At 27.1% G+C, this 11,250-nt stretch overlaps 1 protein-coding gene across 1 annotated transcript; it reads left to right on the plus strand.

Annotated features, from left to right (window-relative positions):
* Window positions 1-7,636: 7,636 nt before the first annotated feature.
* Window positions 7,637-10,463, plus strand: LOC113847510 (esterase AGAP003155-like). The gene is made up of 6 exons (XM_027476664.1): window positions 7,637-7,938; window positions 8,333-8,431; window positions 8,811-8,852; window positions 9,150-9,279; window positions 9,902-10,003; window positions 10,110-10,463. Exons 1-6 carry the CDS (start codon window positions 7,714-7,716, stop codon window positions 10,166-10,168), a joined length of 657 nt encoding a protein of 218 aa, XP_027332465.1. The 5' UTR covers window positions 7,637-7,713; the 3' UTR covers window positions 10,169-10,463.
* The last annotated feature ends 787 nt before the right edge of the window (window positions 10,464-11,250 follow it).

Genomic DNA, 11,250 nt, shown 5'->3' on the forward strand with positions numbered 1-11,250 from the left:
TATTTTCACTTAATGGATCTAATTCTCGCTCCTACGTATCCTGAGTACAATGGGGAACTCAACCAAACAAGATCCGTCCTCCCTATCGCCCGACGAAAGAAGCTTGATAGTAAGCATTGGTCCTAGCTTGAGAAATCCATAAGAAAAGGAGAATCTTCTTATTCTGTAGATTGTGACTGAACACCACATCGATAAGGACTGCACTATGCCACCGGTCCTTATGTAGTTCTATATAAAAAAAATTATAGAATTATTTTATTAATTAGAAATTTATAAGATTTCAAAATAACTTGTTTTGAAATTGATCATATTTTCTTAAAAAATGAAATAAAAATTGTTTATATCTTTGAGGCGACAAGATAGCGCAGCTACATATTTTACCCTATGACAAACAATAGAAAGGCGAAAGAAAATCATATATCTATATTGTAAATCGTTGTACAAAGTGTGGTAATTAAGACTAAATATTTTAATTTATAAAAAGTATTTTTAATATATAATTTAATTCAAAAATTTTGATATTTGAAGAAATTTAAGACAGCTTAAGCTATACATAAATATCTCATGACTTATTCATCAATCAAAGACAATGTAAATTGCACATCTATGTCGTAAAACATTATATAATAAAATAGAAAAGTATATTTAAATAATCGAGTGTTTGGTTATTTAATTTATTAAAGTTAGAAATATGATTTAAAATTGTATTTAATGAAAAATATTTAAAGAGAACAGATTAATATATTTAAATTGATTAGTAAAGATAGACGTTTAATTAAGGAAAGTTAAAATATATTTTTAACAAGTTTGTGTTACGTGAGATCGAAATAACGTTGGCATACAAAAGTCTCAACGATTTAAAACATATAAAGATAGAGACACTACACAATGACGTTACATATTGCTAAATTAAATTAGTTAATAAATTAATTTCTTAATTATTTATTGATTAAGAGCAAAAATTTTGAAAAGAAAATGTTTAAATTAATCAACTTATAAATTACTATATCAATGAGATTATTATTGTCATTAACTTAATTAATAAATCAATCTTTTGCTGATTAAAATAAAAATATTTGAAAGAATATAGTTTAGAAAGGTAAAATGATTAGTAAAATATTATTTAACTTAACAAATTTATATTACATGAAGTTAACGGTAACGTAAGTACACGTTAACTTTAACGATTTATAATGCATAAAGTTAGAGATGCTACACATTAACATCATAGATCATTACGTTAATCAAATAAATCAATTTTAATTTTATAAAAATATGACATATTTTGATTAACTAATAAGATGAGATGAATAAAAGAAAAATATACTTCAATTGGTACAAATTATACAATTAAAGAGAGATGCATGTTGTTTCATTTTCAGAATAAATTTTTATATTATTTGATAATATGAATGAGGAAGATTTTTAGATATATATAAAATTAAATAAATTTATTAATTTTAGAAGTAATATTTTTTTAGATACATTAATAGTGCATACGACATAAGATAACGTAGGTATACATATGTCTTGGCAATTTATAACACATAAAGGTAAAATTATTACACAATAACATTATAAACTGCTGCATTTATATGACTCTAATTTAGTTAATGAGTTAGTGAATTATTATTTAATAATTTAAAAATAAATTTATTTAATATAAAATAAAATAAATCTATATTTATAATAATATATTTTGGTTAATAAAGTGGGTATCTAATGAATAGAATATGTTTTAATTTTTAGAAAATATCTATATATTAGGTGCTACTTAAGATAACTTAAGTATACATAAGTCTTAATGATTTATAATGCGCAAAGGTAGAGTTGATGCACAATGACATTATTAACTTGTTACATTAATAAATAAATTTGATTTAATATAACTAATTAATGAAAAAAATATTTAATTATATATTTAGTTAGTTAATATAGTAGTTACCTCATTAATTAAATTTAGGATATGACAAATTTATTTAAAATAAGACCTATGATAATGTAGGTATACACAGGTCTCATCAATTTATAAAGCACGGGAATAAAGAAGCTATATGTCATATTATAAGCTAATGTAAATATTTCATTTACTTATTTATTTATTATATATTATATAATTTTAAATAAAATATAATTTGCTAATCATGACATAAAATATGAGTCTAACTAATATTAAATGAAACAGTTATAATGATAATAATACTAATAAAATAGACAAGATAACTAAATAGCTAAGATAGAAATAATGAAATAGCATAGAATTTAATATAAAATTGTGATCTCAAAATTAATTATATTCACTTCAATATCATTATTGATGCTATTACTTATGATAATAAAAAACAATTTAATTTAAAAATAATAATAATAATAATAATAATAACTCAAAGGAATAAAATACTAAAAATTAGACTAAAAAAGTATGTATTATTTTAAATTTATGTAAATTTGTCTCGCAACTTCGTATAAAAAGAAATTTGCATCTATATAAAAAAATAATGCACGTATAAGGAGTACTAGATTCACACTATATTTTCAAGTTTTTTGTAATTTTTATTTTAAGTTTACTGTCCAGATTTATTCCTAATATACATAAGTTTACAGTTCAAATTTGTTCCTGATATACATATATTCGTAGCAATTGGCACTCACCATCAAGACTCTTCCTTTTTCATTACTAACAACAAAACATGGTGTAAGGGAAAGGGGATTTAGGGTTTCAACAATCCAAACTCAGGAGATAAAAATTTGTGCTTATGAATGAAAGATCAAAAGCCACAAGTTCATGAATACAACATCAGCATAAAGATTCGTAGTAGCAGTTTTGATATGGGAATAATGGTTCAAAGTTAAAGGAAGAGAGATAGGAAAAAATAGAGATAAGGAATGAGAGAAAGAAAGAATGTGGTGGTAGGATGTAATTAATGACAGTGATTTGAGGCTTGTGGAAGTTCAATCTAGACAATAAATCTGAAAGATCATGGAAACATGGTGGCAAAGGCAACAAACAAGGAGGTTAGTGACTAATATTGTAGTTTTGTTACTTGTAAGTTGCATTCATAGTATGTGCTTGAATGTGTGATTGCAGAGATAGCAAGCGGATAACTATAAACACAGTTTGATTTGATGAATCTATAGAACACTTACTGAGAAAAAATTACTGGGATTTGCTCTGTGATGTGGATTTTCTAATGTTTCTTCCTTTTCAAACTTCGTCTCTTTTGTGTTCTTCAATCCTCTGGTTTCCTTCTTAATTCTTCTTCTGTAGTTTCAATCTTTTCTTTTCAATCTTTGCTCCATTTCTTAATCTCCCGTTCTTCCTTTTTGTTTCTTTTCTTTCTCCCCATTCTTTGCTCTATTTTTTGAATACTCTCAGTTCTCCTCTTGTTTCTTTTTCATTTTCTTCCTTTATGTTTTGTCATATGCGATTTTCTCTTCCTGAATAGCATCTCTTCTTCCTTGCCTAAAATGCTCCATTCTATTTCTTTGCAATTTCGAATCTGAATGTATGTTTGTAGGCGGCGGAATCAGCTTGCATGTTCTTTATTCTATGGGTTTCCCATTTTTATTACATTTAATTAAAATAAGAAGAAAAAGAAAAAAAACAAAGTAAAACAAAAAATGTGTATTCACAATAGGCGGCATGCAAAAAGTGAGAGAGTGTTGACGGAACTTAGCAAATGGTAAGACACAGTCACATGTAGAGAGTTGTTTCCAACAAGGTGAATCTCGACATGGTGTTGGTGAAAGAGAACGACGATCAGGTTGGAAGAGAATTTAAAATTTTAAGTGATTTTGTTTAGGGTTTCACCAACATCAAGGTTTAGAAGACCCTAAAATAACAAAAGGAACATTTATCAAGGTGGGATCAAGTCTCTCAAACAAAACTAAACCACCTTAACAATGGAAGACATTGTTTTTACTACCAAAATACCACTAAAGAAACCACCAAATAAAGGTTCTACGATGGAACCTCCAAAGATATTGTTTAGAGGCAAGGTCATGGGAGCCAAAGCCCCACCCATGCCATGACCAAAGATAGATTTAATGGAGTAAAAGCTTGTCCATGTGGAACTAGAAGAGGTAATAGACTAAAGTCAAAGGTCTAAGTTGATTATGAAGTGTTTCATGAACTATGCCAGTCATGAGAGGATGCTTTGGTAATTAAGTTGCTAGGAAAAACTAAGGAGTCCAATGTAATGAAGGACCATTTGAAACGATTGTTGAAACTTATTAGAGACTTTGACATTATAGATGTGACCAATGAATTTTATATGCTCAAATTCAACCATTATGCTAATAGTGAGATGTTGATCAATAGGGGGTCTTAGATGATATTTGATCAATACCTCTCTACCATGAATTGGTCCTTAGAGTTCATTTCCTCGTCTACCAAAGTCACTCGTAAGTTGGCATAAATTCTTTTTTGGGTCTAAATTTGGTTTTTTATTATGAAAGCTTTATTCAGGTAATGACTTTTGCTGTGGGCACACTTGTTCATGTTAACAAGAATATGTTGAATGTGGAAGGTTTGCTAGGGTTTGTATGGAGTTGGATTTAACCCAATCGGTGGTGGGTAAAGTTTGATTAGAAAAGTCACTAGTATAAGGTAGAATATGAAGGGCTTTAGGTGATTTGTTCTTAGTGCAGGAATTATGGCCACTATGCAAGGGGTTGCATTGCCTCCATTGTCCCACCAGAGGTAGTAGATGAGATGATTAATAGAATGGTACAATAAGGGGCAAACACAAACTAGAAAGGTTGCAAACAATGAGGATAATAATGATAATGAGTAAATTATGGAGGAAGACAATCATGCTATTATAACATATGTGAAAAATAAGGATGATGATGAGGTACATGGAGAGTGACTTATAGCTATCAGGTGAAAAAAGTCTAACTTGAAAACGATTGGACCTAAGAAAGGTAGGAAATGCCACAAGGAGCTTGCATAGAAAAAAGAAAATACTATTTTGAAGCCTTCTAATGTTGTCTCTCAAAAGAATGAGGACTCACAAGTTAAAATTTTCAAATCCAATAATAATAATAATAATAAAAGATAAAGGGAGTGATCCTCATATTATTAGTTATGGGAAAGAAAAGACGAAGGGGCAACAAGTAGAAAAGCATTCAGCAAGCAAAATTACTAGATACACATTCCAAGAGTGTGACATGGTCACATGCAACATAAAGGCATTTTTATGTCCATGCAGAAATGCTTAACTCCAACTTACTAAAACATCTTAGTAAGGGTGTAGCATTTTATGAAATGGAAATAAACTTCCTTCATTTTCTCTAAATCATAACCTCTACCAAGGTGATCCACTCTCTCTATTTATTTTCTTTTCTATGTATAAAGATGTTAACTCTTGCTATAAAAGATTTTGTGAGAAATAATTAGTAACAACTAATTAAAATTATAAAAATAATTTAACTATTTCTCATCTACTTTTTGCTGGTAATATGCTTTTATTTGCTAAAACTAAAATTGCTCAAATCATAATTATAAAAAAAATTCTCGACCAATTTAGTGTTGTTTCTTATCTAAAAATTAACTTGATTATTTATATTAATTTATATATTTTATTATAAAAAATATTATTTTAAATATATTTATTTAAAATACAAAACTGGCTTTCTTCTCCCCTTTTCTTTAAAATCACTCTTCCTAAATAACTCCTTAAATATTTCATTCTCTCAAAATTTTAAAAGGATTATATCTTCTTAAAATCTCAATATTTTTATATTAATAATCAATATTATTTCTTATTATTTTTACAAAAAAATAAATAAATAATTATTAGGATTAATAAAAATTATATATTATTAATCTATATTATATTTCAAAAATTGTATTATTAAATATCCAGATTAATGATTTATAATTTTATATATTAATTAAAAAATACTTACTTATATAAAAATAAAAATTAATATATCTAAAAGAAATATATAATTAATTTAAGAATTAATATAAATAGTTATTTTTAATAAATCTAATTTCAGATTAAAGGACTGTAAACTGTAAAGGCTCTTAAGTTTTGCACGTTTTCCGTTAAATTAATATTTATATAGAGGGTATCCATATCTCGTGAGAACCTCGACGACTCCGGAGTGAAATCCCACACGCTACGAAAATGACATAATTGAGAAATATTAATTATTTAACTTTATGTTTATAATATGTTTTTAAGGTCTATTTATATATTTATATATTGAAAATAAAATAAAATAAAAATAAATTTTATTTGTATACAGTATCACATAATATTAATTTTTAATTATTTAAGAAGTAAAATAACAGGATATATATTAACTTTTAATTTAATTTTTTATTTTTATATATTTATTAAAATTAGAACTTGGAAGTGTTGATCTGCATATGGTTTTTTTAAAATATTAATATTAATTCCTAAGGTTTATTTTAAATATTTTTATATTAAAATAATAATAATTATTATCTGTTTGCACATAAAAATATTTTTATCTGATTATTAAAATTATTTTCAAAGATAAATTAAAATGTATTATTTTATCTATTTAAAATTAATAAAAATTATTCTATTAAAATTATTTTGATAAAGTTTACGATGCTCTAAAAAATAAAAGAGTATTATATATTATTTTATATGTGAAATAATTATAATCATTAATTTTAATGGTAAAATTAATAATATATTTAAGAAAACATAAATATATTTATAGAGAGAATATTTAATAAATTCTTAAGTTTAAGAATACAGTAATAATTATCGATTTTATTCTTTTTCCGAAAATGCAGGGAATTGGCGTCCTAGTAACATAATGAACGTGAATAAAGAAGCCACGCCTCTCGTGCAGTGTGGTCTCACACCTACCATCAGATTCAGAGCAGTTTTTTTCATATTCTTCAAAACGTCGTATAGGCCAACGTCACACATTACTTAGTTTCTCACGTGTAGACGTGTAGTCAAGCCTTTTTGTCTTATAGTCAATTTCTTTTAGCTTTCATTAGAAAATTTAATTTTATACAAAAAAGTTAAAAGTTTAATTTTTTTTAAAATTATTTTTAAAATTAATATTTGAAAAATAAGATCAAAACTTAATTTATTTTAATAAAATAAAATAACTTTAAAACTATAAATGGAAATATATCTTTACAAATTTTTGGCTTAAAATTGTTTTGTTTACCCAAACTAAAAGCCCTTTATGTTTTAAAATTAATTTTAGTCACCATAAAAAATTACAAAGCAGCCTCAATTAGCGTGTAGTAGGAGCATTTATAAACCAATCTAATTTAATACAACAGTATAAAAGAAAACGAAATATGACAATTTAAACAATAAATATAATTTAATTTTCTTATTATAGACAGTAAATATTGATGGAAATTAGGGGACAACAGTGTTATGTGATTTTAAAAAAAATGTAATTGATTTTGTGGATCACAATTAATTTTTAACCGACCTAAAACGAGGGTGTAGAAGCAACAAAACCAATTAACGAAACAGTGGCAGAGCCAACAAAATGGAATATGAGAATGGAAAGAGAGAGGTCCACACGTTGTTGAATTCAATTGAAGACACACACTAAAAAGGAAATATAAAAAAGAGGTTCTCCCTCCTTTAAATTGGTATGAGAGGCACCACGAAGTACAATACTAACAAAACAAGTTATTGATTCTTGACGCCGTTTCGCACCCTCGACTCTGTTTTGTTTTTCATAACACAAAAGATGGGAAGCGAAGGCGAGAACAGGGTGAGGAAACCAAGAATCCTATGCCTTCATGGGTTCCGAACAAGCGGAGAAATTCTGAAAACACAGATACACAAATGGCCTCAATCAGTGCTTAAGAACTTTGATCTTGTCTTCGTCGATGCTCCTTTTCCTTGCCAAGGCAAATCTGATGTTGAAGGCATTTTTGATCCTCCTTACTACGAGTGGTTCCAGTTCAACAAGGTTTCCTTTCTACTTCTCTCTAATGATTAGTAGAAACATATTTGTATGTGTGAATTGGATTCAGATCATCTAAGCTAAGGATTGCATTTCAAAAGACGAAGTGTATTTATAGTAGTTGATTAACTAATAATAATAATAATTTAAAATTAATAACCGTCGTAATTATTTATTTTCTAATCAACCATCGGAGTGATAAAATTGGTTAGTTTAACTGCATGTGCCTGAATTTATCCAAAGTTATTTGATAAAATATAAGACCTAAATTTTAAATTATTATTATTTTTAATTTAATTAGATTTTGGTCGATATAAGTTTATAATTTAATTAGGCATTGACATGTTTCCTTCGATCATTATTTTATTTACAACCATCTAAAGTTTTTATGGTGAAACAGGAGTTTACAGAGTATACCAACTTTGATGAGTGCCTTCAATATGTTGAGGATTGCATGATCAAACACGGACCTTTTGATGGTCTTCTTGGTTTCTCACAGGTAATCTCTTAATGAATGTGTCTATTTCCATTCTGTGATTAAATAATTTTTATTTAAAAATACTTTTTATTATTTATATCAGTGATAAAGATATTTAAATATTTTTTAAAATTAGGGTGACGATTTGTCTGGAAAATTAAAATGTTACAGATTAAACAGTCTACCTGACTATTAATTGCTTGTTTTTCTTTGGGATGGATGCATTACAACAATCATTCTTCCCCCATACTATGAACTTCAATGTAATGATAAATGAATAAGGTCAAAAACTATTTTCTTTCTATAAAAATTAAGAATTAATACATACTCGATGTATGTTTGACATTTCATACTGGCCAAGGATTTGAATATAACTAGGCGTTTTAATTTGACAAAATAGGGGGCGATATTATCAGCTGCGCTGCCAGGTCTTCAGGAGAAGGTATGTGCAAAACAGGAAACTTATGTTGATTTTGAATTCTAGTTTCCATATTTGACTCAACGATAAATTTATATACTTATATTATAAAGATATAAATAAATTGTATTTTATAGTGTGTGTGTGTATATATATATATATATATATATATATATATATATATAATTATTTTGATGTTTTTATTTTTCATTTTATGATGTAATCATATTAACAAGTAATATGAAAAGATTTAAATTACATGCTAAATTGTTATAGTTTGGAGTTAATTGGAATTAATTAAAATGGCCAATTTATGTGCAGGGCGTGGCTCTCAAGAAGGTTCCCAAAGTGAAATTTTTGATAATAGTAGGAGGGGCCATGTTTAGGTCACCTTCTCTGGCAGAGAAAGCATATTCTTCCCCCATTGGGTGCCCCTCCCTTCACTTTCTAGGTAGCTTCATTGCCTCCTTTTATTTTATTCTTCTTTCTTGTCATTGTTACTTTTTTGATAAAGCCATATTCCAGCCGCTCATATTTGACTGGTTACCCTCTATTTTTTGGCAACATGAATGATTACGTTACCCATTTGAATTCTTCAATTACTACAGAATTAAAAAAATTCTCTCTGTTGGGACTGGAAGCCCATAACTTGGCGCCCACCCCATCAATGGGTGACTGTTGGAATTGGGCTGCTTTCTAGCCTTTCAGATATTGTTCCTTAAGACTGTTTTATGATCAACTAAAAATGTTAAACATAGTTTATATTAAAGTTGATTAAAATTAATTTTAAATTATTAAATATACTTCAAATGTGTATTTTAATTTATTTTTACTAGTTATTATGATCATGTAGAGTCAGTATATATAAAATAAATGTTTCAGCTCTTCCAAGTTATTATGATCAAAAGTCGAAACCCGTTGTATGCTGCTGAAAATTAATGTAATCTTAGTGATTCCAAATGTTGTATATAAAGGTTCATGCATTCGTGTCACACTGTACATGGGTTGACAATTAATTGCTGTGTTTGGTTACATTTTTTCCTGAAAATATTTACTTGAAATGCCTACTGCAGGGGAGACAGATTTTTTAAAGGAGTATGGGAATGAACTACTAAAGTCCTGTGTTGATCCCGTGGTGATTCATCACCCCAAAGGACACACAATACCAAGATTAGGTGCGGTATCAAGCAACTCTATTTAATTCATATTTGATTCATTTGCTCTGACAAATAGTGTTATATTTGAGTCATTGACATGAGTAGTTTCTCTTTTCCTTTTCAGACGATAAGAGCCAGAAGACCATGATGGATTTCATTGAAAGAATTCAAAGAGATATCTAAAAGAAGAAATGAGTTTAGAGGACAAGTCAACGCTTCAACATGATTTTTGAAACATTTTATTTTTTTCATTTTTACATAAATTAATAGCACTACTATTTTATACTCAACAGTTATCATAATCAATTATATAAGTGGTCATGTTTCGAATATAAATGCAGAGGCTCAGTGCCAATTTGCAGCAGCATTCCCTCCTCTCTTCACAGATCTTCCTATTATTCTTTTATATTCATTAGTCAAGATTTATTCTTTGTACACACCACGGCTAAAATGGTTGATAATAAATTATAGATTTGTTAGAACATATTTTTGTTATTTTTCTGATCAATAATTGATGACTAATTATTCTAAGTATATGGCTTGGGTGTTGCTACTTATGCAATATTTTAAAATTTTGGTTTGAAATTATCAAGGCCCATGAAAAGGAGAGGTATTTTAGAGATCCATTTGGATTGTATTGAGGGAAAATGATGATGAAGGAAAATGGAATAGATTAAAATGAAATGAAGTAGAAAATAATAGGTAAATATTAAATAATTTTTTTACTTCATTATTTAATGAAGTGAAATAAATTATAATATTTTTATTTTTATGTCATTTTATAACATAAATAAGTAAAAAAGTGATATTAGAATTTTATAAATATGGGTTAAAGATATATTGATAATTTAATAATTATAAAAATAAAATCTATTAAGATTCTATCATATATCCTCCAAATCATGAGGCAACAAAATTGAGAGTTTTGAATGGAAAGTCATGAAATTTATCCCATTAAATACTATTCTATTTCATTAATATTTGATCAATTTAAACAACAAAACCATTTAAAATACTATATTCCATCTTCTGCTACCAATCTAAACATAGTCCAAGAATATGTTTGGATTAACGTAAGGTAACAAAATGGAATAGATTAAAATAAAATATAGTAAAATAGAACATAATAAAGTGAAGATTTCATTTCTTTGTTTCAATGTACAGAAAAAAAAAATTCCATTATTTGGATAATGAATAAAATAGAATGGATTAGGCTTACTAATGCAATTATGGTACTAGTTAATGAATTAATAATTAATTAATTT

The sequence above is a fragment of the Abrus precatorius genome, unplaced genomic scaffold (assembly GCF_003935025.1).
Source record: "Abrus precatorius isolate BTA unplaced genomic scaffold, Abrus_2018 Scaffold8, whole genome shotgun sequence".
In the NCBI taxonomy this organism is placed as follows: domain Eukaryota; kingdom Viridiplantae; phylum Streptophyta; class Magnoliopsida; order Fabales; family Fabaceae; genus Abrus; species Abrus precatorius.